Raw genomic sequence first — 27,316 nt, forward strand, 5'->3', positions numbered from 1 at the left:
ATCTATCCATTTTTATATCGCAACTGCATACACTCCATGACAACTTCAATTTCATTAATGTGCTTGCATGCATAAGTAAACGACATAGAACATGTGTAATACAGTGCGTATACACGTTACTTTACAGTATAATATAGTATATAGAACAGCATAAACAAATCATTGTATGAAATGGGCATGGCTACACTTGCGAGTTAGAGTGCATTAAAGCAGCCTGTGCGCTCTAACTCACGACATGTCCACACTGGCAAGGCACATAGAGCGCTCTGACTCCGCAGCTGGGGCACTCCTGGTAATCCACCTCCGTGAGAGGCATAACGCTTGGTGCGTCCTGGCTGGAGCCCCGCGGCGCTAGTGTGGACAACCTGGTCTGTTAATGCGCTCTGATCGGCCTCCAGAAGTGTCCCATAATGCCTGTTCTAGCGACTCTGGTCATCACTTTGAACTCTACTGCCCTGCCCTTAGGTGACCAACCGTCAGACCCGCCCTTTACATTCTCTGGGATTTTTGAAAATCCCCTTCCTGTTTGCTCAGCAAGACGTGGAGTGCACTCAGCGCATCTTTGCAGGTGACCATGCCTCCACCTGCCAGGTGATCCCCACTATGGAGCAATGGCAAGGTGCTGGACCTCATCAGTGTTTGGGGGGAGGAAGCTGTCCAGTCCCAGCTGCGCTCCAGCCGTAGGAATTACGATACCTTTGGGCAAATATCAAGGACATGATGGAAAGGGGCCATGACCGGGACATGCTGCAGTGCAGGGTTAAAGTGAAGGAGCTGCGGAATGCCTACCGTAAAGCCCGCAAGGCAAACCGCCGCTCTGGTGCTGCCCCCGCGACCTGCTGTTTTTACAAAGAGCTGGACACAATACTGGAGGGCGACCCCACCTCCATTCCAAGGACCACCATGGACACTTCAGAGCCCAGTTCAACAAGGCAGGAGGAGGAAGAGGAGGAAAGTGGGAGCGAGGGTGCTGAGGAGGAGGAAGACACCCCAGCATCCCTAGATGCCTGCAGCCAGGAGCTGTTCCCAAGCCAGGAGGAAGGTAGCCAGTCACAGCGGCTGATGCTTGGGGAAGGACAAACACCAGAGGACATGCCCGGTAAGCGGCTTTTATTTTGGGAAGAAAGTTATTCGGTGCAGGCTTTTGGGGCGAGGAGGGTTAGGGCTGCACACATACCTACATGCAGAATAGGGCATTGATGTGCAGGAGCGGTGCCAAGGTTTTTGCTGCCCTAGGCGGCAGTGCTCCTTCTCTGAGCATTTGGTGACGGGGGTCCTTCCGCTCCACGTCTTCGGGGCACTTCGGCGGCGGGTTCCAGAGCGAGTGAAGGACCCGACGCCAAATTTCCGCCGAAGACCCAGAACGGAAGGACCCCCCACCGCCTAATTTCCGCTGAGGACGGCAAAATGCTGCCCCCCAAATCCTGCTGCCCTAGGCGAGTGCCTAGGGTCGCCTAGTGGAAGCGCCGGCCCTGTTGATGTGCTCTCTCACATCTCGGTAATCGGCCTCAAGTGATCTCTTCAAAGGTCTCATCCAGTAGCTGTGCAATGCGCTTTCACAGGTTCCTTGGGAGCGCTACTGTGGTCCTTGTCCCAGTCAGGCTAACATGTCCATGCCACTGTGCTGTGACGGGCAGGGGGACCATTGCTGCACACAGGCAAGCTGCATATGGGCCAGGGCAGAAGCCACATTGTAGCAGAAGACACTTCCTTGCTTCCCAGGTCACCCTTGGCAGCGAGATATCTTCCAGGATGAACTCCTGTGGAAAATGTAGGGACAGTGTTCAGCATAGGGGCCCACTGCAGCTACTGGCTCTCCCCAAGGCACAGAACCCCAGAGGACAGTACAGCAGTGAAACCATCAGTTCCCCCCAACCTTGTGCATACTCACCATTTTGGGGCTCCTGTGGGTTATATGCACTTGCTTTGGGATGGGCAAATTCTACTATTGTGTAGACTGTGCTTGTCTTTAAGTATGGGCAAATCATTGCTCTGTCTGGTAGGAACAATGCTGCCTCTGTTAAGTGTTGCATTTTGCCTTATAGATGCAACCTTGAGATCTCAGCCGTCCATGTTATCACCGTCCGAAAGACTCCAAAGAATTAGGAAGAGGCCACGTAGATGCAACGAAGACATGCTGCATGAAATAATGCAGCAGTCCCTTCATGAAAATCAAGAAGCGCAGGAATGGAGGGAGGGTGAAAGGAGGTACCACCAGCAGAATGCGGCATGCCGGCACCAAAGCGTGGAGCACCAGCACCACAGCATGGAGTGGCTAATAAGCATTATGAAGCGCCAAGCAGACTTGATCCAGGCGCTTGTAGTCATGGAGGTGGAGCACTACCGCGCCACTCCCCCCCCCCCCCCCGCAGCCCTTGTCTCAAAACTGTTTCCCTTGTGCCCCCATGTCACTGCCAACCCACTTTCCCCAACATCCAGGTTCTTATCGCCACCAGCTGCCTCCAACACCTGTAGCTTCACCACCCAGCCCTGCAAACTATGACCCTTACCCACTGCACTCAACCCCCATCATCATGCATTTTAGCCAGCCTGAAGTGCAGCACTCATTGCATAGCACTCCAGACAGGAAGGCTGAGTATGAGAACAGGACATACACAAATCTGTGATTGAACAGTTCCCCACCCCTTACCCTTTCTGTTTCCCAAGCAGTTGTGTTTCTTTTCAATAATTTTCTTTTAAATAATTGGCTTTGAAAACATTCTTTATTAATGCATTAAGTAAAAGATACCTTAGCCCAGGAAAGCAACAGGCACTGCAAGTCAGTGTAGCAAGCACAGATTCCTACTAACATTGAAACCACTGCACTTCACTCCTGTGTAGGGCACCAAACATTTCTGGTGGCTTTCAGCCTCAAATTGCTCCCTCAAGACATCCCTAATCCTTGCAGCCCTGCACTGGGCCCCTCTAATAGCCCTGCTCTCTGGCTGTGCAAATTCAGCTTCCAGGTGTTGAACCTCCAAGTTTCATGCCTGAGTGAATCTTTCTCCCTTCCCTTCACAAATGTTATGGAGGGTACAGCACACGGATATAACTGCGGGGATGTTGTCATCAGCCAGGTCCAGCTTCCCATACAGAGAGGGCCAGCGGCCCTTTAAATGGCCAAAAGCACACTCCATGGTCATTCTGCACCGGCTCAGCCTGTTGTTGAACTGCTCCTTGCTGCTGTCAAGGCTGCGTGTGTAGGGTTTCATGAGCCACGGCATTAAAGGGTTAGCAGGGTCTCCAAGGATCACAATGGGCATTTTGACTTCTCCTACAGTGATCTTCTGGTCTGGGAAAAATGTCCCTGCTTGCAGCTTCCTGAACAGGCCAGTGTTCTGAAAGATGCATGGATCATGCACCTTTCCGGGCCAGCCTGCGTTAATGTCAATGAAACGCCCATGGTGATCCACAAGCGCCTGGAGAACCATAGAGAAATACCCCTTCCGATTAACGTACTTGGATGTTAGGTGGGGTGGTGCCAGAATTGGAATATGCGTTCCATCTATTGCCCCTCCGCAGTTAGGGAAACCCATTTGTGCAAAGCCAGCCACAATGTCATGCACGTTACCTAGAGTCACGGTTCTTCTGAGCAGGATGCGATTAATGGCCCTGCAAACTTGCATCAACAAGATTCCAACAGTCGACTTTCCCACTCCAAACTGGTTAGCAACCGATCAGTAGCTGTCTGGGGTTGCCAGCTTCCAGATTGCAATAGCCACCCTCTTCTCCACCGTTAAGGCAGCTCTCAATCTTGTGTCCTTGCACTGCATGGTGGGAGCGAGCTCATCACAGTCCCATGAAAGTGGCTTTTCTTATCCGAAAATTCTGCAGCCACTGCTCGTCATCCCAGACTTACATGATGATGTGAGCCTACCATTCAGTGCTTGTTTCCCGAGCCCAAAAGCAGCATTCTGCGGTGGTGAGCATGTCTGTGAATGCCACAAGCAATCTTGTGTCATATGTGTTACGCGAGTCAATATCATCATTGGACTTCTCACTGTCAGTTTGTAGCTTAAGGAGTAACTCGACTGCCAAACGTGACGTGCTGGCGAGACCTATCAGCATAATTCTCAGCACTTCGGGATCCATTCCCACAGACCGAAAGGGAAGACAGAGCACACAGTACAAAAGTTGAAAGATAGCACCAAAGGTGGATGGAAGCACAGGGATTGCTGGGATGCGAAGCAATGCATCACAGGGCACTAGGATAGGACCCAGAATGCCCCGCACCCCTTACCCCCTTCCAACAAGCCACAGTGCCAGAATGGGAAGAGGTGCTCTGTGGGATAGCTGCCCATAATGCACCGCTCCCAATGCCGCTGCAAGTGCTGCAAATGTGGCTGCGCCAGTGCACTTGCAGCTGACAGTATGGACACACTGCAGCGTTTTCACTACTGCGCTGTCCGATGGCTGGTTTAACTCTCAGTGCTCTACATCTGCAAGTGTAGCCATGCCCTTAGTTTGTACTGACTTTGCTAGTGCTTTTTATGTAGCCTGTTGTAAAACTAGGCAAATACCTAGATAAGTTGACATACTCCTTAGAGAACCTCTGCATACCGCTAGGGTACCCCTGATTGAGAACCACTGCTCTACACCACAATTAAACAGCCCTGAAGCTAGCTGAGGGTGTCTACTGCACTGCAGACATACCCATCATTTCTATTTTCATAATTCCTCCTTTTTCATCTTCATTTTTATTAACTATATTGCTCCCTCTTTATAATTTTATATACATCGGTATTTTAAAAAGAACATGAAGATACATTTTTACAGTGTTTGAAGCTTAATAAAACAGCATCTAAACACTACAGAAATCAACTTCTTGGTGTCCATTCACAAGTAATGAAAAAGCAATTTAAAACCCTCGTGCCTCATCTTTTCAAACGTGCAAAATCAGTAAGTTTCTACAAGGAAACTTCTGGCAGCCCTTCTCGGGAATGGGCCTGGCAAACGCACTTCTCTGTTGCCCAGCAGAAAACAGTAACGGACACACGCAAAATTCCTAGTTCTTCCTCCTAGGCCGCTTCTCTGTTTTCTTTAGCAACTTCTTTGAGGCCTGGGCTGCGACTTTTACACCACCAAAGCCACTGTCAGCGCTTAATACGCCGCGAGGATCCCAGTCTCCTGGGGCGGCTCCAGCATGAGATGACCCGCAGACCCTCGCACAGCCCAAGCGCCTCACTACATTGTGCACTGAGAGTCCGGGCAGTGACGCGCCAGATCGTGCAGCCTGCCCGACCCCAGGTGGGGTGCGGTGGGCAGGCTCAGCCCCGCACGACGGCCCGTGCGCTGGAGTTCTGGGTTACGTAGGAATATGTAAATTAGCTCAAGCAGGCAGCACTTGGGATAAACTGTTAGCGCGAAAGCGAGGCCCCCGCTACCCGAGCGCGTGCTCCCAACGAGCGGCTCCTCCCGCCCCGCGTGAGCCCATGGCTCTCCCTACCAGAGACGCCCCGAGCCCCTTCCCAGAATCACACCCCCTCCCTGGCCCCGGAAGAAGTTGTGGTGGTTGCCCCGGAAGTTGTCCTGGGCAGAGTCCGGCCCAGAGCGAGGCCCTGCTGCTGTCGCTATCGAGAGTTGCAGTTGTTCCCGGGGCTGTGGAAGGACAGAGCGCCGCGGTCTCCCCGCCCCCGGAGGCTCGGCCCGGTCCGGGCCGGTCCCGCCCCTGCCGGTTTCGCGGCCAGTCCTGGGCTCATGGAGAATGTAAGTGCTGGGCAGGGCCCGGCGCCTTCCCCCGGGTGCCTGCAGCCGGCTTCTGGGGGCGCAGCGTCCTGGGGCCCGGCCCGGCTCTTCCTGGAGGTGACTGGTGCCAGCGGGAGAGTCCTGGGCTGCGGGAGCCGCTGCTCCCTATTGGCCCTGTTCTGGGCGTCCCTTGGGGAGAGACGTGCCGCTGGGAGAGGGGGGCCGGGCTGGGGACGTGTTTCTGTCAGTGGGGGGAGGGGGACCTGCCACCGTGCTTGGGGGGCTGAGCGTGGGGTTGGCAAGTCGCTGAGGTGAGTGTAGGGCTGGAGACCGTCGCCGTGGAGGGCTCAGGTGAGGGGTTGGGTTTGGTTTGCGGGGGGGCGGGGGGCTAACCTGTCGTGGCGTGTGTTGCCAGTGGGGGTGGAGTGTGTGTTGGGAGGAGTTGGGGGAGGTCAGAAATGACTGTAAAAACAAAGGTGAGCCCTAAAAGCTGTCTTGAGTGTGGGTTTACTGGAGGCAGAGCCTTTATGGTGTGGTCCCTGGGCTTGCAGACCATTCACCAGCTGATTTGCGTGCTGGTCAGCCTTACTTACCCTGTGTGTCCTGTCAAGGTTCCCTCTATAGCTATTACTGCTTCCAAAATGTGCATTTTAGGACTAGTATGTTTGCTATTGCATGTCCCTGATTGTGGTGTATTAACTCCAGGACGCCCAGTAGTCCTGGAACTTTAAAGGTACTGGTCCTGACTCTCAAAACTAATTCTGAGTTTAACTAGATTGATGAGTTAGTGCCAAAATAGCAGAAGTGTCTGATATATGTGGATGGGGCGGGGATTCTGAAAATTTACCTCTGTCAGTGAAAATATATTAAAAGTTATACCTAACGGAATATATTTCAAGTAGAAAATTCCCTTTTTGTAATCTCCTGCTAGGATTGGGGGGGATTGGCCTCAGAAAGTTAAACATGCAAATGGTGTCTCACATCCTAGTTAATTATAGTGGGCCACCAGGTCTGCTATAGCTAAGGTTTAGACCAGCTTTTTGTTTAAATCAATTCTGTGACAGTTTTGCAACTTTGTAAGTGCTATGTCTGCAATACTGAGTTTTAACATTTTGAGAAAATTCTTAGTTAATTTTAATCTTCCTTTCATTGGCAATCCATAGAGATCAATGATCATATTCAGGTACCACTTAAAATTTTATTTGACACTTAAGTCATAGAATGATATACCTTTCAATTGTGGTGCATGTACATAATAGAAGTCAGGCTTAATATTGGGAAGAGTTTTGTATTTGTAATTTTCTCCAGTGTAACCTCAATATTTTGTATTTGTAGTTTTTTCTGATGATTTCATTTCCTAATGACTCTTTTGTAAATATACTCCTCTAAAACTTCTTAACTCTTTTGACTGAACACTAATACGTAAGTGACATTTAGCATAATGTGCATATAGTTTTTCTGAATAACTTATTTTGGTCTTAAACAGCCTTAAAATATTCGTAGCCCTTCTACATTAAAATACCACTTTTATAATCTGGTAACTATGTTGTCATTTTTTTCCTTTTTGGGAGATGAGCTGTATGCATTATTGCATGTTTTTGTGGTGCATTTGCGATGGTCTGGTATTAAGACATGTGGGTTCAGATCCAGTAAATGCCCTGTATTCCTACTGAAGTCAGCATGAATTCTGCAAGTTGACTCTGTATATTTTCCTTGGTTAAATACTGCACTGAAAACATACAGTGCTTTATAAATGTATTTGCTGTTTTTTTTGTTTGTTTAAAAGGAAATGTGTTTATATTGGAATAAATTTACTAGTGCAATACTAATATTAATAAATTTCGTTCCCTTCCTTATTTGACTCTAATTTGGATGTCGCTCCTTAACTAACAACCCCTTAGTTCATATGATTCTGTGTCAAGAAAAAATGAAAATGCTTATTGAAACAATATTCCTGCAAATGTATGTCTAGCTAAACTTCTTTCCATGATTTTTGCTTACTTTCATGCTTGTTTATTTTAATCACAAGGTGGTCACTTTAGTTGTTTAAGATTATACTGCAATTTTTCTGTGGACCATCTCCTTGTAAGGTTGTCAAGACTTCAGATTTGAAGTGAGTGTGGAGGAAAGAAGTTTAGTTTAATTTTACCTGAAAATTTGCTGTATTTGGTGGAATTATGTATGCTCAGAGTAGCAAGGCTAATCAGTTCATTAGAGGACAACCTGATCCTTCCCAGGGTCATCCCTCTGCAGAGCTGTCGCAAGCACTACTTTGAGACTAAAAGTAATTTAGCACTCAGACTGATAAGTGACCAATAACAGAGTCATCTGACATAGGTAGGTGGGGAGGGGATTTTCAAGATGTACCAAAAAGTAATCCTGTATGTACACATGTATGAAAAGACATCCCTAACTGAAATATTTATGCTGCTGCTGTTTTGCATTTTATTCAACATGGAGAATGAAACTAAAACAGTGAAGTTGATCAGTTTGTAGTTGATTTCATTTTCTGGGTTTTGCACGTCAGCAGTTAGGTTTCTAAAAATTTCCGACAACACTTAAACTTTAATTGAAACAAGTTTATTTTTTAACTTACTAAAATCATGAATAGAGCTCTATTTGTGTTAGGTATTGGTAAACTTTTTAGCAACCTTAGACTGAAAAATACTACATCTCTTTAATTCTGGGGTGTCAAACTCATTTGGCTCAGAGGGCTGAATTGCATGTTAAATTATGGTTCATGGTCTGGGGCATAGAGGACTTCAGACTCTTCTCGATCCAGACCAGTCTGACATTGATGTCACTAGGAGCTTTGCAGTGAGATCAAGGGAAGGATCTGCCCTTTTTGTAGTAACTAAACTTAGGCATTCTTCATTTAGTACTTTATTGTCACATTCAGTAGGAAAAATATGACCCCCTTTTAGAGCCACTGTTTCTGTCCTCTTCCCCCCCCCCGTCTCCTTTCTTTCTCTCTCCATCTTCCCTGTCTGTTTACTGTTTTTCCCTCTGCATTTCCCTACCTGAAGCAACTCCCAGTTCCCACCTCCTTGTAAGCTTACCTCCCACACCTCCTTCCCCATTCTATCCATGAAAATGATCAGCTGAAAATAGTTGATGTGGACACTGAAATGTTGTCACTGGATTTTAGATCTGAGCCACCAGGCTCCTCCCCCACACCCCATGAGATTAATAGGAAGAAGGGGAGTGCATGCTCCTCAGTCACTGTTTCCAGCTGTCTGCAGACTCAGGCACCTGTCATTGCAGCAGTTTAGCTAAGTTCACATTTACAAACTTTTTTTTTTTTTTTTTAACTATTAGGATTAGGAACTTGTTTAAAGAAGAAAAAGAGAGCTGAAATTCTACACAGTCTGAACATGTCCTGTGGGAAACGTAAATACATCAAGCACACCATATCCAGCCCATGGGCATTATGTTTGACAACCAGCTTTAATCAGTTTAACTGAGAAACTTTTGGTGGTGAGGTTAGGAGGGACAAATCTGTTGAATATGTGCATGTTCTTAAAGGCATGAAGAATCACAACATCCCTACCACCTAAATTAATAAGAGGCTTCAGTATAAATTGACCTTTTTAGTGTTGCTACATTTGTTATAATTTTCTATGTATTTACATTAGTGTGGTTTATATTTTGGCAGTGATCATTCATAATGCAAATAGGTTCCTGAAACAATGATTCTTAATTTAGCATTTATAGCAGATGCAGCAGTGAATTAAAACGTCTACCAAGGAAATGGTAAGACTCTACAATGTAGTAAAGGGGTGTGTGTATGTGCTCTCTCTCTGTCAGTAAAATTGATCACATTGACATCTTCAAAATAATTGAAATGGTTTTTATCACCGTAACTCTTACACACACACAGAGAAACGATTGTCAACGGTGGTCAAATTTCTTGGTATAACAGAAGTTAATATTCTGATTGTGTGGAAGTTGAAATACAGCAGCTCTAAACTGTTCCACTATAAAAATGTTTAAGGGGGATGGATTTAAAATTTTCTGTTAATAGCCTTTTTCTGTCGTAATCAGTGTATACAAACTCATTCTCTTTATACTTGGATCTGTGATGTATTCTCTGGCATACCACTATCTTCTGCTCTTACCACTTCATTGCTTCTAGCTGAGTTGCAAAGCAAAAGTTTCTAATTGTCATGTTTGGGGAGAAGAGTTTGCAAATATGGATGCTAATGACTCAAAAACCAAAGGGTGAATAAAAAGAACCCCACATTTATTTAGTTTTAAAAATCTCATGATTTGTTTGGGGGCTTAGCTCATGATTTTGGTGTGGTTGGCCTTGACAATATTCTGCACACTGCTTGGTGAGGACAGAGTGGTGCTCCTGCATTGTTGTGACCAGCTGCTGTCTTTCTGTCTAGGACATCACATCTGTTACCCACACAACTTGTTTTGGCTTTACCCAAGGTGCTGTCAAATCCATGAGCGTGGTTCAATGGTTGGAGCAGAGAATTGGGTGTCAAGACCTGGGTTCTGTTCCCATATGTCACTGATTTGCTTTTAAGTTAATGATAGCTGGTTTGTGTGGAAACAGTCCTATTACAGTACACTTCTGAATCAAGGTCTCAAGTACATTTTTAGGTTTTATCTACCTTCTCTTTCACGCTATGTAGTAAGTCAAAGAGGAAATATTCTCTACTGCAAGTGAATTAGTTTGTTGGATGTAAACTTCATTTTTTAAGTTTATGTTCAATAGGCTTTTGGCTTTTTTTCAGGTATTCAGATTTCTTTCTGTGTATATTTGACTTTGTGACTTTTGTTCAGGAAAATGTGTGCTTCAGAACTACTACTTTTTTGAAATATCTATATCTATAATAAAAGCCAAGTACTATACAGCAGTTGGCATATTTGTAATACTGCAAGATTTTTGGATGACTACTCAAATTCAAGAGGGGTTTGATCATCACATTTTTAGTTCTAAGAGAAGACCTTCTTTTTCCTTGACTCCTCTCCGTTGGTTTTTCTTCTTGGTGGTATTGGTACTGGCAGAGCTGAGATGCTGCTGCAGTCATTCATATAGCAGATGACGGTTAGTGTAAACCACTGATCCATTACTGTGTGCTGGCTCAATGGTGAAAAGTTGCTGTAATTTCCTGCCTCTCTTTCAAAGAGAAAATGGACCCTCTATCCTGGTATTCTGGAAGCTGGAATTCTGTAGTTTGCAACAGTTGATCAAAGTTCTTTAACGTCTCTTCAGAGCTGGAATTTAAATCATGTTGCCTTGCTGATAATTCTGGTGATTACTATTGTGTGGTCCAACAAACTTATGTCACCCCACAGACTTATTTGCCGAATTGCTTATCCTTGATTGATCCTATAACTGCAAATGTTATTTTTCAAGCAAGTTGGTCTGTAAACACTTTGGGGGAGAGGCCATGCCTTCCAACATGTTTGTACAGCATCTAGCACAATGTCATCCCACTCTGGATGGAGACATTTTCAGTATTACCGCTATACAATTACTAATAATGATTATAATTGCTTAAACATTTGGATGATTGTACTTAAATGTTAAAATATGGATGTCAATAATCAATATAATACTAGTTAAGAACCTGACAATTGTATTTTCATCTTCATGCTAGTTGACAACATTTCCTTAATTGTACAAGTATTCCTAGTATGGAATGGCTTTATTTTATTTTTTGTGTGGTAGAACAAGCGTTTTAGAGGAAATCTTGAATGTGATGGAGAGTTGGCTGTTTTTGCTATGTCTTTAGAAACTAGTGACACCTTTGCCCCTCATGGAGACATTGAAGCAATAATTTTAGAGGAACTCCCACTGTACTTCACAGAAATGCAAACTTGGTTTTATATATAAACTGTTTCAAGTGAAGAATGAATGATCTAGTGTTTGCTATATTCCAGTTCAGTACAAATGCATCGTACGCTGAGCTTACTTGAAGTGACAGCAATAGTTCTTTATTTACTTGCATAGCAGAGCAAAACAGAGCCGACTATACAGCAGTTGTCTTTCGGACATGTCTAAATTTTTCAGTCTATTTATGACTATCAACAAACACTTTGTGCATAGTTTTGCTATGTGTTGAATGCTTCTATTTTCCTTTAATTTAGCTTAAAACTAGTAATGGAATTCCTGAGGTTTTGAAAGGAATAGTTCTTGGCAAGCCTACAGTTTTGAAACCAAAGGCAAATTAAGATACCAAGCAACACAGGGAGGACTAGGAATAATTCAGAGAAGAATGTTAAAATTCTTCTGACATTTTAGAGACAGTCGTATTTATATATATATATAAAAAGACTTTTCTTTTTTAAAATAAGTGTTTAACCGTGCAAATGTAAATATTATAATTTTTTTTTAAAAAACAAAATATAATCCTCTAGCTCTACTCAGTGTCACTTAGATGTTAGTTTTTTTTCAGCCAAACATTAAGGCTACAGAATATTTCAGACTTTTGAGGTTTTTCTCTGATGGACTGTATTAAATATTATTTCAAATATTGATTTGCAGATGTAATTATTTCCTTAATCTATAGAATGATATTGCTTTTAAATTACAGCAAAAATGGTAACTGAAAAACAAATCTAATCCTCCTCAGCAGTAAAAACTGTACAACTATCAGAGGGGTAGCCGTGTTAGTCTGTCTCCACAGAAACAATTAGGAGTCTGGTGGAACCTTAAAGCCTAACAGATTTATTTGGGTATAAGCTTTTGTGGGTAAAAAAACCCACTTCTTCAGATGCATGGAGTGAAAATTACAGATGCAGGCATAAATATACTGACACACGAAGAGAAGGGAGTTACCTTACAAGTGGAGAACCAGTGTTGACAGGGCCAATTCAATCAGGGTGGATATGGTCCACTCCCAATAACTGATGAGGAGGTGTCAATATCAAGAGAGGGAAAATTGCTTTTGTAGTGAACCAGCCACTCCCAGTCCCTGTTGAAGCCCAATTTAATGGTGTTAAATTTGCAAATGAATTGTAGCACTGCAGTTTCTCTTTGAAGTCTGTTTTTGAAAGTGTGTTTGTTTTTTTGGAAGGATGGCTACTTTTAAATCTGTTATAGAAAAATTCTCTAAGTTATATCCAGGGAGATTGAAATGTTTTCCTACTCGCTTTTGTATGTTACCATTCCTGATGTCTGATTTGTGTCCATTTATTCTTTTACGTAGAGACTGTCCGGTTTGTTCAGTATACATGGCAGAGGGGCATTGCTGGCACATGATGGCATATATCACGTTAGTAGATGCGCAGGTGAATGAGCCCCTGATGGTGTGGCTCATGTGGTTGGGTCCTCTGATGGTGTTGCTAGAGTAGATATGGGGACAGAGTAGGCAACGAGGTTTGTTACAGAGATTGGTTCCTGGGTTCGTGTTTCTGTGGTGTGGGGTGTAGTTGCTGGTGAGTGTTTGCTTCAGGTTGGGGAGTTCTCTGTAAGAGAGGACTGGCCTGCCTCCCAAGGTCTGTGAGAGAGAGAGAGAGAGAGAGGGATCATTTTCCAGGATAGGTTGTAGATCGTTGTTGATGCGCTGGAGAGGTTTTGGCTGTACGTGATGGCCCGTGGTGTTCTGTTATTTTCCTTGTTGGGCCTGTCCTGTAGTAAGTGACTTCTGGGTACCCGTCTCACTCTGTCAATCTATTTCTTCTGTTGCCTCACTTCCCCAGGTGGGTATTGTAGTTTTAAGAATGCTTGATAACTGTACAACTATTAACCAGTGCAATATGCCAGTCCAAAATTTATTTAAAACTGGGTGAGACACACCTGACTGCCCCTCTACACACCACTTCATGCACCATTTCTATGAATCACTTGCGCAGTACTCAGCCTTTTTTGGTGACTGCATCACCTCCTGATTTGTGTGCCACCATTCAGTCTTGCCACCATTCAGTCTCCTGCTCGATTTCTTGCAGTCATTTTAAGACTAATGTGGCCTAAATTGAACTCCTCATTCCTTCCAATCTCTGCTCATTCCCTCACCATTCTCAATCACTGCTGACAAATACCACCATCCTCCCTATCACTCGGGCCAATAACCTGGGAGTTGTCTTTGATTACATTCTCTCCCTGGACCTGCACATCCATGTTTTTTGTCCAAATACAGCTGCCTCTTTCTCCAAAATGTTTCCAAGATAAGTCCTTTCTTTTTATCTTCACAGCTAAAGCCCTCGTTCAGGTCCTTATGTGACTTAAGGTGTCAGGGTAGCCCACACTGAAAATGCCAAGATCAGGGCAGGCAAAAAGGAGAGCAGATTTTCCCCAAACTTGTGGCTAACACTAGTTAGTTACTAGTCAGTTCACAAACTGAGCTCCTGATCCCTCCTACTGGTTATCAAGAAGCTTAAAAAAAAAGAAATCACACAGCCCCCTTTATTGCATTCCAGTTTCTGGCTCCCAATCAGCAAATAAGTCTAATAAAGTGAGAAGTTATTTAAAACTCTAGATGCTACAAAATGTTCTTCTGATCCCTGAAAGGCCAGTCACATTACCAGATCAAGATAGTTTGGATCTTACCCAAAATACCACGCTGCCAGTCAATCCTTTAGTATCTAAAACTAAAGATTTTATTGTAAACAAAAAGAAAGAAGAGAGTTGTTAAGTGGTCAACACAATCAGATAAATATATAGACTTCAGAGTCCATATTTCAGGTTCTTAGCAGCATTGGTGAGTTTGCTGTCTTGTAAAGTCCCTTTGGAACACATGCAAAGTTTGAATGGTTGTATCAGTCCTTTATTCAAAGCTTCAGTTTGTGGAGAAGTTACTCCAAGGTGAGAAGCAGGTTTGAAGACAAAATGTAAGTGTAAGTGCCTCTTCCCCAGCCTTCTTGACATCCATATTGCTGCAGTCCACACAGAAGACAGATGCTAAGAATTACTTCTGTAGTTGCTAGGTCCCCCTTGTGTACTGCATCAATTTAGAGCTCTTTTTCCTTACCATGAAAACACTGTTTAATTCTTATCCTCCCTCCTTCTCTGCCCTTGTTCTTTTGTGCATAAACCCACCCCCACTCCTCTGCCATTGATGTCACTCACCACCCTATATGTCTGTTGCCTTTCTTTCCATGCCACATTTTATATCTTCAGAATAGGGACTATCGCTTAATATGTATTGCACAACACCTATCACAGTGGAGCCCTGATATTAGTTGGAGAACTGTTATTTATTAATATAAATAAGTAATATACATCTATGCCTATGCACAACAAGAAGACCAAGTTGTTGTCCTAGTTGTGTCTCAACCAAGAGTAGGTCAGCATAGCTATGATGCTCAGGAGTGTGGATTTTTCACACCCCTGAGTGGGTGTAGTTATGTTGACCAGACCTCATGATGTTCAGGTACCCTAGCATGTCTGTCTGTCTGTTTATAAAGCACCAATTCCTGAAGCCTGCCATGGGCTGCCACCTTGCCTCCTTAAACTGATAAGGAGGCAGGCCAACTATGCACCTCCGATTATAGACACACATTTGGTCTCTGTCTTGTGAGTGTAAATTATTCCTTCTAATAGGCGTATCCCACAGTCTTATACTTAAGCACATAACTAACTTGCCTGAAAAAGTGTGTTGGGTGAGTCTTCCAAAACTGGTTCCCTTTCCTAGTAATTCAAAGTGCTTTTTACCTGTCTCATAGAACTGGAAGGGACCTTGAAAGGTCATCAAGTCCAGTCCCTTGCCTTCACAGCAGGACCAAGTGCTGTCCCTGACAGATTTTTGCCCCACATCCCTAAATGGCCCCCTCAAGGATTGAACTCACAATCCTGGATTTAGTAGGCCAATGCTCAAACCACTGAGCTATAGTGGGGGGCTCATTGGTGACACTATGACAATGCCATACAATAAAGGTTTTGTGGGAGGGAAAGATGGCTTTTTATAACCATAAGTAAATAGTTGCTAACAGTGATTTCTTGCATGTGGTTTGTCTCTGAAACACTTTTGAGCCCAGGGTATATGGTTTGGTGAGAAAAGTAATACAGTAGGTTGTCATCACTAATCTGCTGACCGAGGTGAAAATGACCTAAATATTTGTTTAAAACTTGAACAAAATTAATATTAAACAAGTTGTCCTTTAAATGGTCTTACTGCAGAATTAATGAGGGAAACACATTTTTGAAATTGGGAAGGCCAAGTGGATATTTTAGTCACAATGTTGCCAACTCTCACGATTTCATTGCAAGTTTTGTAATATTTGGTGTTTCTTCTTAAAGCCCTGAGCTCTCGGAGTTAAGTGATTATGGTTAACTCTTTTTATCGCTTTTCTTTCTTTTAAAAAAAAAAAAAAAAATCCTAGGTCTCACATTTGTGGAGAAAAGCTTAAACATGAACCCTAAAGGCTCAAAAACTAAAAGGTAAATAAAAACATCAGAATATTTTTAAAGTTTTAAATCTATTCCAATTACTGTAAAGAGTTTTTGAGGCCTTCATGTTTTGAATGTTTGCAGTTCACGGACAGTGAAAAGATGAATTTATTGTTAAGCTGTCAGTTGAAACATAGTTACAGTTTCTAAACGTATTTTAAAAGCAGTTTGGTTCGCTGTACAGTAGGAGGTCAAACTGTTAGAAACAAGACCTACTTTTAAATCAAATTAAAGTCTGTTAAAGGCCCTCTGTTAGGGGTATAAACAAGTTAGACAAATGCTACAAAAGTTACTTCATCAGTGCTTTTGAAGATGTCCTCCTGTTGCCTCTTTCTTCAGGAATTTATTTTGTTGACATTCAGATTGATTGGGGCCTAGATTCATCATAACATCTGACAAACTTTACCTGTTGCATCTGACTTTTATAACTTGTAGAATTTTAGAACTTAAAGGGGCAGATCCTCATCTGCTGTTTTGGCCCAAAGTGTTTGCCTTTTGCGTGTTTAAAACCTTTGATCAATTAGGATAGCACTTAATATTGTAGCTTTTATTGTACAGCATTTAGGCTAGTCATTGGTTTGGGAGTTTCCAGATAATAAATTGCAAAAGTAGAAGACATTGGTCATTTGAGTATTAATTTTCTTTTTATACACAAAACATGACCAAAAAAAATCTAACTGGGTTAATATGGTAAACTGGACGGTCTTCATCATCCTACATGATACTCATATTGGTACAATGGATTATAGTTAAAACAAATAATTATTCCTTAACCTCTGCTTTAAATTTTTTAAAAGAATTTAATTGAGGCATGGTTGGTCTGAGAGGATGCCAGCTTTTAATGCATTCTGGGACCTTGCCATTATAACTGACTGCAGTTTTTCTTCGTTCACTGTGTTTTTTTTAGAAGTTATGATATCCCAGTTCCTGATTTACCCTCCCTCCCCCAAGTTGGAGTTTTGGTGGGACAGATAATACTGCATGAGCCTTATTAGTTATAGACGCTTCAGATATTAAATAAAATAGTCAGTTTAATTTTAATCTTAAACTGGAATTTTAAAGTAGAGATGTTTAGGTCTAGGTAGGTGGTGGTTTAGGGTATTTGCGGGTCCCACTTCTGCAATGGGGTGAAGCATTGCCCAACTCTGTACCAAACCTGTATGTCCTGGATAATCTCATGTTGGCTGCTATTTAGTATTATGCAATAAGGAAAGGAGTTGCATTAAAACTGGGCATTGACAAGGACAGGATACATTTATGCTAATAAATGGAGTGACATTAACCAGCTTGTTATGCCTTCTGTATGTTTTTCTGTTAATTATATAAGGTAAATGGATGAAATGGAACTCTAGAGATCAACTGGCTTCTATACTGATTTAAATTCAGAATAGGATTGAGTGTAATACTTCTCTGAGATGTTAAATCCTAGGCATAAATTATTAAAATTTGAATGAATGCAATAGTGTGTGTATAAAGCAAGTAGTTATATTCTTCAATAAGGATGTCTTCTGCTTTATAAAAATTCGGAAAGTTATTTTTGTTCCATTTGCTATATCTTTAGGTGCTGCAATGTTTGACAACCATATACAGTTGCATAGTTCCTTTCTTAAAATAACAGTCAACATTTTATTCCAAAACCTGTACTCTGTTCTTCATGCGAGAAAATCTAGACGGGATGTTCACATTTTTACTTTCAGACTCAAATATTCTACATAAAAGCTTGTGGCTCTTTTTTTAGAGAGATACTTTATTCTAGTTATGAAAGGTACTTCAGTCGTTATGTAGATTTATATCTAAAATTATGGTTTTGTAAAAAGAGGCAATTTGCTACAATTTAGATGACAAATTAACTTATGTTTTCTTGAGAATGCTCATAGTTTACTGATTATATACTTTTTCTGTAAAACAGATTTTCAGCTTTCTCTGTTTCATCATATGAGTGCATTCAGGCTTAAATAAGTTCAGCTCTTCCATTACTAGAGTATACAAATGCTAGTCATTCAAAATGTCAAAATTTGGATGTAACCCAGAAGCTGAAAAGAATGTAAGCTTTCATGTATTGAGAGATATTAAGCCTTCCTAGTGGGGAGGGATAAGTGAGATACTGTATTTATGAGGTTATTTAAACAGTTAGGCTTTAGAGTTGTTGCGTGCCAAATGTCTTTCTGAAGTGTATGGCATACTGTACCAATTAAAGAAATGTAGCTGCAGAGTCCTTTAGTGTTCTTGACTTTTTTCTTGAGTTTTTAAGATTAATCATGGAAACATAGCAGAACACTTTGAAAGAATGATGGAATACTAAAAACTAGCAATTTATGGTGAAAAGTTGGAGTATTTCTGTGTCTCTGCCACTAACAGTATACGTTCTGGGCTGTCGGTTGGAGTTCTTTTGAGAATGAGCTTTTTTACTTACCACTACAAATGTTTGATATGAATCCAGCACCAAACAAAGTATTAGTGGATTTTTCAGTCAGACTACCTTCCATGAATGCTCTACTTGAGGTAGCTGGTCAGGAATGAAACTTCAAATTATAAAGTGACCATGTTTAACATTGTGGCATTTAGGAAGATTATAGAAATGGAAGGAATGAGAAGATGTTTCATTTTGCTTATAAACCTATAGTTGCTATAAGTGAAACTGTAGCAAAGACTATTAGTAAAAAGTATGGTGTTAAATTCTTTTATATCAAAGGAAGCTTCCTGCCAGGTGCCTCATAATTTAACCCTATTGACAAATGTAAATTAACTCTCTTCTTGCAAATTCTAATTCTAGATTGGTTGATTGCTTTTTCCTAATCTAGATTGACAGGGAGCAGAGATTGCTAATCTCAGGAGTTTTGGCTCAATTTCAGTCTGTTTTCCAGTGCTTCAGGAGACAGTGGTACCATACTGCTGCCCCTTCACATTTACTTTCAGCATGGAGAGAAAAGCAGCACGTTTAATCTTGAGAAAAGAAGGTAGGGGTGTGTGTGTGTGTATGTATGTATGTATGTATTTGGGGGCGAGAGGGGGCGCTGATAACACATTTCAAATAGGGCTGTTATAATGAGGATTATAATTAATTGATCTCCATGTCCACTGAAGGTAGGACAGGAAGTAATGGGCTTAATTTGCAGCAAGAGAGAGTTAGGTTAGGTATTAGGAAAAACTTTCTAACTATAAGGGTAGTTAAATTCTCGAATAGGCTTCCAAGTGGAAAGCCTCATCATTGGAGATTTTTTTTAGAGCAAGGTGGACAAACAGACAGGGATGGTCTCAGTTTACTTGGTCCGGTCTCAGTGCAGGGCGATGGACTTGATGACTTCTCATGGTCCCTTCCAGCTGCACATTTCTATGATTTTATGATAAATTGGTTTTAATCTGAGCTTTCATCAGAACAGTTTATAGTTCTGGCATTTAGGATTCTGCTGTTAGTGCAGGAGCCCAAGTTAGAACTGAACTTTGAACATGAAGCTAGGAAATCTCAATTTCTCTCTTGGTGCCACTATAGATTAGTCCCACTCACGCTTCCCCTAGATGTGTGCATTTCTGTTTTGGAAGTTAACCTTTTGTCCAGCACCCTTTAAGTGTTAGTAGCTGTTCTATGAAAAGGGGTAAAACAGAAAAGGTTTTTCAGATGACATCCATTAGTGATATGATAGGTAGCATCTTGATTAGATCTCCAGTTATACCAATAGTTATTTCCTGGAACCTCAGTTTGGCTCAGAGGAAACTCTGAAAGCTCGCGTTTGAATGGTCTAGTTGTGTATGTTAGATTGCATCTTCCATAGAGAATTGAGTAAGTGGGATATGTAGTACTATACGTACCATGGTAGCCCTGCCATTTTAGGTGCAGTTTTATCCTGAGTCTGCATTCACTTAATTACTTCATTGCAGTTGCATTGGTTTTTTTTGGGGGGTACTTATGCCATAATTTCTGGCACAGGTCTCTGAAGCAGTGATCTGAGAGAGATTTTGAAAGGCTTTTTGGAAGTCGCGTAGCATTGTGGAAGATGTCAACCTCCCATGATTTTAAGGAAACGTCTGTAATTTCATGGCCACTCTGTAACATTCACCTCTGCTAGATGCACTGACAACCAGTCATAAACCAAAATGTTCCAAGTGACTAAATTCAGGTGGGTCTGGATCTCCTAACTCCCTTGATGGCTGGTCAGCAGCAGGGTGATTTTTTTTTTTTAAATTATTTTTTAAAAAAATAAAAATCTTTTTTTATTTAAATCAGATTTTTTTGATAAAATGCTTTTTGAGGCAAAAACTTAATTAAAACTAAGTTACATTATAGCTCAAAGACATCTCATCATGGAATAGGGATTATAAATTCTAATTCTATAGTATGAGACAATATATTCATGTAATGTTTAAGAAAATTTTGTAAATGAGTTCCAATAGTTCATAGATTAGGGACCCAATTTTATGGGGCTCCAGGGGCTTCTGTATAAATTATTCAGGTTAATCTTTCTATCTACCCAGTGGTGCTCAGTCTAGAAGATACCATCAGAGATGCTTAGTTTTGCGGTTCTCAAACTGTGTATTTGTGTCTCCAGAGATAACATGCTTGTTAACGGCAAAAATGTTTTTAAATAAATAATGTGTAGAGCTGAGAAATAACAGATCTCAACCCTATTGTCCCTCTGGAAATTTGTGTACACAGAGTCAATCCCTTACCTCTCTCTAAAAGTGCAAAGTTTCAAAAAGTTCAATGAATAGAAGAGTTTTGGGGGTGGAAGTCTGGAGATAAATGTGAGAAGCGAGGGACAGGCAGTAGAAAGAAAAGTGAAACTGTTTGAGCAGCATATTCCAGAAGACTTGGGCTGTGGCTACACTGGCACTTTACAGCACTGCAACTTTCTCGCTCAGGGGTATGGAAAAAACACCCCCCTGAGCGCAGCAAGTTACAGCGCTGTAAAGTGCCAGTGTAAACAGTGCCCCAGCGCTGTAAGCTAATCCCCTGGTGGAGGTGGAGTACCTGCAGCGCTGGGAGAGCTCTCTCCCAGTGCTGGTGCGTGACCACACTCGCACTTCAAAGCGCTGCCGCAGGAGCACTCCCATGGCAGCGCTTTGGAGTTTCAAGTGTAGCCACGGCCTTGAGGTCTTTCTGAATGTAGCCTTCATTGATTTGAGATCTACCATACCATTCTCTTGCTAGAGGGGAAAACCTATAATGTCAGCAGGCTGTAAAAGAGATCCAGTTTGGGGAAAAGAACCATTCAAGAAATAAATGTTTGCTGATGATGTTTGAAAGAGAGTCACACCAGTGAACTGGTGGAAGTCACTTAAGCACTTGGATTCAGAGACTGTTGAAGTGATAATCTTACTTTTAACAGCAGTAGCTGCTTCTTCTGATGTAGAAAGAATATTTTCTTCCTTTGGACTAATTCATTCCAAATTGAGAAATCATTTGGGACCTGAAAAAGCAGGGAAGCTTGTTTTTCTTTTCCAGATTATGAATAAACAGGAAAATGAGGTGAAGATGCCTGAGTTAGCAGCAGGAGCCAATATTTTAAGTTTCTCATGTTGACCTGGCTGACATAGTCAATTAAATTTTTGTTTTTGTAAAAAGTAAAAAAAAAAAAAAAAAAAAAAAAAAAAATTAAACAAAACACGAATTTAAAAAACTTGAATATTTAACTAAATTCAAAAATTCATATGCTTGTTTTATTAAAATATTCTGTTTTCTGTTGAAGAAGAAAATCCAGAATACATAATGTTGTTGTTTTAGTTAAATAAAACAATTTAAACGTCTGTCTGGTGGTGATCTCCTCCTAATACAGCATGGCAAGAAATCCTCCAAATATTAATGATTAACTTGTTGAAATGGAGATAGTTTACCTCCCAATGACTTCATAAATATCTGCTTCCATTACCTTTGGTAAATTCATTTTCTGATATAGCTGTAAAACTAATCTGAAAAGTTTTCAGAGTAAATCACTTAAAGTATAGTGTGTATCTTCTAAAAATGAAATCTACATCTATCTCTGAGTTGTGAAGAATATGTCTTAAGGTTATAACAACCAACAAGAATGCACTTTTATATAGAAATCCATGATTAAATCGAATCTTCCTGACTAGTGATTTAAATCAAATCCACCCTGGTCAGCAGTTCCAGTGTGTCGGCTATAGGCCAACTGACAGTACACTAAATAGGAAGGCTGCGATGTGCTATAGATTGAAGCAGAACAAAATCTAATGAAGCTGAAGAAATCAGCCACTCCTTAAATAGTGCATAAATGAATTCCACAGTGTTTGCAGAATTAATTTGTACAGGGAAATGTCTTCTACCTAACTCAACTCCCATGTAGTGGAATGTAGAAACAAGACCACAGACTACCTTAGCAATGTGGGGTAAATGCGTGTGTGGTAAGGTAGTGGGAGGGTTATTTTACACCATTGGTGCCCATCCAGACTGACTCTACACTGGTGGACATTGGTATGGTGGAGGATTATATGCTGATTTGTCTTGCTTGAAGAAAGTCTAAATCAAAATAGTAGTGTGACTACCTGTCTACTGTTGGGATATTTTATGTGAATGAATGGAGCCAGATCCTTAGCTAGTGTAGACTGGCATAATTTATTAATTTTAATGGAGTGACAACAGTTTACAACAGCCCAAGATCTTGTCCAGGAGGTGTTGCAGGTGTGCTATAGGAACCAGTTGCTGATTGTCATGCTAAGTTTTTCTAGGATAGACTCAGAGTTAGGTTTCTTACTTGAAAAGTGACTTTTCTGTTAGCCCTATACTTATAGAATGATAGTTAGGAACTTTATCATATAGATTACAATTTATAGTTTTATCGCTGGTAGGAGGACATGATGTACAACTTCTGGGAAGTTGGCTGTTTGAAACTCCAAGATATTGCTCTTCAGAGTTTCAGCAGTTGTTCTACTGCAGAGGTAGGCAACCTATGGCACGTGTGCCAAAGGCGGCACGCGAGCTGATTTTCAGTGGCACTCACACTGCCCGGATCCTGGCCACTGGTCTGGGGGGCTGTGCATTTTAATTTAAATTTAAATGAAGCTTCTTAAATATTTTTAAACCCTTTTTACTTTACATACAACAATAGTTTCATTATATGTTATAGACTTATAGGAAGAGACCTTCCTAAAATGTATTACTGGCAAGCGAAACCTTAAATCAGATTGAATAAATGAAGACTCAGCACAGCACTTCTGAAAGGTTCCCGACCCCTGTTCTACTGTAATACCGAAGGTAGTCCATTTAGAATACTCTTAATTGCAATACCTCGATGCCTTTCAGAATTCCTATTAACTGAACACACAATATGAATAATACTGCTGTTCAGGAACTGTAAATGCGATCATGCTACTGGACAGGCCCATGGAGTTTGGAGACTGCAAATCAGTACTGGGACAGAGACTGACCTTGCTGTCTGGCCAGGGGTATCTGTGGGATGGGATGCCAACCTTGATTTGTTGGTGTGGAAGAAGCAAACAGGTAGTGATGAGCAGCTTGTATGCTCTTTGTTTGTATGGAGCAGGTCGAATACAAATCATGATTTAAAAAATCAGTTTGTATTTAAATCATTTTTTTGTTTAAATTTGCTAGTTCTTTTCTTCCAATTTTATTATCTGAAATTGCTAATATGGATATCTTGTTCTTGTTCCTTTAGTTTTCTAATGTTCAGATTTTACTTAGATTTTTTTTTCTACTAAAAAGTTTCAAACTTAAAATGTTCATCATGCTGAAAGAGATGAGTCCAGAAATTCAACCACCATCTTCCAAAATATTGAACCATCACAATTCAGGAAAGCCAAAATGCTTTGATCAGGCTACACTCCTACAGCAGGGTTTGAAGTCAATTAAATTTGTGCTCCTAAATCACTTGTGATTTTGAAAATCCCACTAATGGGTACCTAAATATGAGTTTAGGAGCGTCGCTTTAGGCTCCTGTTTTTGTTAACTTTGGGTTGTGCATGTACAAATAATTGTACTGCAGATCTAAGTAACTTGAGCATTTTTGTTTTGAAGTGACAAAGATTTTTGTGCCAATCAGAAGTTTTTAATAAAAATACGTCACTTTCTGATGCTGGAAGCACTTATTCAATTATTGTACTTTAAGTACTTAAATAATCCCATTGGAATCCACAGGACTGTACATGTGAGTTAAGTTTTTGTTTGTGTTTGTGGTATCAAGGCCTTAATTTTCAATATAGTGTGTTTTGCTTTTAGCCTATAGCAGTTTTGTAAAATCAGTACTGGCATTTAAAAAAAAAAAAAAAAACAACTTAGCAATATATAATATAGTTGAATATACCTATTAATCTAAAATTGGTATAGCAAAATTTTCAATATAGTTTTATGAAGTCCCAATCTGATTTAAATCAATGACTTCAATTGCTCCACCCTGCTATGGATATTGAAAGTTTTAACAGCAAACTGCCAAAACCATCGTGACACACTGCTAAATCAGTTGAAGGCATCTCCATTGAGCAGAACTACTGTCCCATGCCAAATATATCAGGATATGTGAGGAAACCTTTGTTGACGGAGTTCCAATTTCTAACATCCTAAAAGCCCATTTCACTGTTTGTACTTTTATATATTTTAATACAGTATGATTCTGGTAAAAAATTAAACATCCAACAAAGATAAATAGTCAGAATTCAATAACAATACATGTACATGGACATATGGTCTACATAATAGTATGGCTGCATGACAAGCAGCAATGATCATGGAACAAAGAACCCATATGTAATGACCTGTTGCAAGGTTAGTGAGCCTTTCAGATGGTTCAGGTCCCAGCTTTCACCTGAGCTTAGGTTCCTTAGCTTGTGTAACTGTTGGCCTCAGCAAGGCCTGGACTGGGCTAGAAAAGATCTCCCTCTTGCTCCTTGTTGTTAGTACTCTTGTAGCAAGGGGTCTGGAGCCAAGACTGGTGTGGTTCTGTGCTGAGTGAGAGTTGTAGAAGGAGCAATAGAGGTCTACACCTAGGACTGGCCTGGAGAGAAGGTCTAAGAGGAGACAAGCAGATGTTTGACATGGCCCTGGGGAAGAGTAAAGTAGAGCAGTTTGGAGTGAACAATTACTTCATGGTTTTGGGTCCTAAGGCCATAGATAATGGAAGAGAGAAGCTCCTCTGTAGTGCCATAAGTAGGTTGTATGAAAACCCCTACAGTTTAGGGGAAGGACTTGGAGGAAGCTGTGGCCCACCAACAGCAAAGTACTTATTTGTGAAAGGCTTTGTTGTGTTTTTGGTCTTTTGTTTGCTCCAGAAAGGAACTTTTTGGTTTGGCTGCAGTCACAGGGAGCCCAGGACTGGTGGGGAAACCAACGCATGGCCATCAGGCTCAGACAAGGTAAGCTACATCTTCACTGTGCCCAAATAAAGTGAAACAGACCTCTAGAAATAAGGCATAATACAGTCACTCCAAATCCCCTGTATACTTCCTAGGAAAGCCTAGAAGAACAGATATGTCTTGCATCATGCCTGGGAAGTTAACAGACTTGGGGTCTCTTGGACCAACAGGAGAATTGAGTTCCAGAGTCAAGAACACATTCTCAGTAGTAATTAACTTTTAAAATGAAGTGGCTGTGAGCTTTGTTGCCTCTGATTGCAGCTGCTGGAGCAATGCACAAGGAGAGATGTGATTCTTTAGGTAGTTCGGGCCCAAGCATTTGAGCAGAGATTTTCAAAAGAGCATATGGGAGTTAGGAACCCAAAAGTCATTGAAATTTGGGCTTGTGGCTAACTCACTTATGGTTTACAAGTCCATAACTTGTAAATTCCCTCTGGAGTTTAATTTAAAGGCAGTGCAGCTCTTGGAGCATGCTAATGTACTGTCTGTATAAAGCACTGCTTGCTTGCTTTTCTGCAACTTAAATATCACCTCGGTTCTTCATTGTGTCTCAGCTGGCTAGCACATCTCCATCCTTCAGTCTCATAAATTAGGTAAGTAACTCAACTGCTTCAGCAAGTTCAGATGAGATTGAGAAATAAGGCTGAGTTTTAGTGTACTAAATGTGCTGTAGCTCATACTATCTCACTAATTCTCCTAGCAGCCTCGCATACACACTGAACATGACCAGCTGAGAAACCTGTAGCACTGTAAATGAAAAAGCTATGGGGCGTGGAGTTATTGCTCAGCATAATCAAAGTGACTCCATCAGTCACTGCTAGTGACTCCAGGCATGTGACCAAAACCTCATGATCAGTAGTAACAAAGGCAGTAAGCACCTAAAAGAATCTGCTTGCATACTCGATCGTAATCCATCACCAGCAGGAGATTTACCAACAAATCCATTGCAGCGACTGTATTATCTAGGCTTGAAACCAGGGTCACATGGATGAAGGATATTTGAGGATCCCAGATATTGAAATGCTGTCCGTCATCTTCTCCCAAAAATATTTCTGTACTTCCTCCATATTATCTTTCCCCAATGGTAGGCCTATGAGATGTGCCTAAAGGGATCTGGAAATACCTGAAGTGAATTTAAAGGTACTTTACCATATGAGAAGAGAATAGCCCACTCTTCAATTCAGAATTGTTAAGATAAAGTAATCAAGCAGGTAGAATTTTCCTTTTTGTACTTTGCATTCACTAATCTGGTACCATATTTCTGTGTTGAGGGTTTTTTGGGCGGGGATGGAAGGAAGGAAGTGTATGTCTTTGTATATTTTTCTATCCTATTTTTTGTGAAGGAAGGATTTATGTGAATTTCCTCATAGTTTAAATTTATTCCCGATTTTGATAGCTATTTCTTAAGTATACTATGGAAGCTGCAATTTCAGATGCCTAGTGAAGGCAGGAGTGCAAGTTCCTAGGGTATATAAAAACCTTTCCTAGGCACTGGTTCTGCTACCTTTCAATGTAGATGATAAATGCTCAGCTGACTAGTTTTAGACTGGTATACTGAGATGCCAATGGGACAAAATTCTACTGGTTCTCCTCTAACAGCAGTTGGCCACCATATTTTTACATTTGCTGTTCTAAACTACTTTTTTAACTTCTTTAATATTGCTATGTACTGTTAAACGGCTGCTGTGCTCCATTTTGGAGGTAGCTGGCTTCCAGTAGTGGGCAAAATAATCACAATATAATTTGTAAAGCATCTTTGGGATCTATTTGGATGAAAGATGCTGTGTAAATAAGATGTTAAATAACTTATCTGAAAATAAACTATAGTACAATGGTACATCAGGTGTTTAAAATAAATTCTTATGAATGCTGAATGAAGGGGAAAAGTTGTCAACAGTATACATATACTGCTCGTGGTGGCTATGAACTATAGAGCTTTATAGTCCTGTTTCAATACAGAGCTTTATG

The 27,316-nt window shown here is 41.3% G+C and overlaps 2 protein-coding genes across 4 annotated transcripts in view; both read left to right on the forward strand.

Moving 5' to 3' along the window:
- Positions 1-222: 222 nt before the first annotated feature.
- On the forward strand, positions 223-11,536 carry LOC128839984 (uncharacterized). Its single transcript, XM_054033812.1, has 3 exons — positions 223-1,099; positions 2,046-2,332; positions 11,372-11,536. Exons 1-3 carry the CDS (start codon positions 718-720, stop codon positions 11,534-11,536), a joined length of 834 nt encoding a protein of 277 aa, XP_053889787.1. The 5' UTR covers positions 223-717.
- Positions 5,551-27,316, forward strand: part of FRS2 (fibroblast growth factor receptor substrate 2) — a 90,971-nt gene continuing 69,205 nt past the window's right edge. The window contains exons 1-2 of one of the 3 annotated variants that reach the window (XM_054026239.1): positions 5,551-5,706; positions 25,265-25,348. The gene's annotated coding sequence lies outside the window, so the exon portion shown is untranslated. Of the gene's footprint in view, positions 5,707-6,002; positions 6,037-25,264; positions 25,349-27,316 lie in introns of those variants that run through there. The other 2 variants (XM_054026229.1, XM_054026257.1) reach the window with 2 other exon arrangements.

The sequence above is a fragment of the Malaclemys terrapin genome, chromosome 1 (genome assembly GCF_027887155.1).
Source record: "Malaclemys terrapin pileata isolate rMalTer1 chromosome 1, rMalTer1.hap1, whole genome shotgun sequence".
In the NCBI taxonomy this organism is placed as follows: domain Eukaryota; kingdom Metazoa; phylum Chordata; order Testudines; family Emydidae; genus Malaclemys; species Malaclemys terrapin.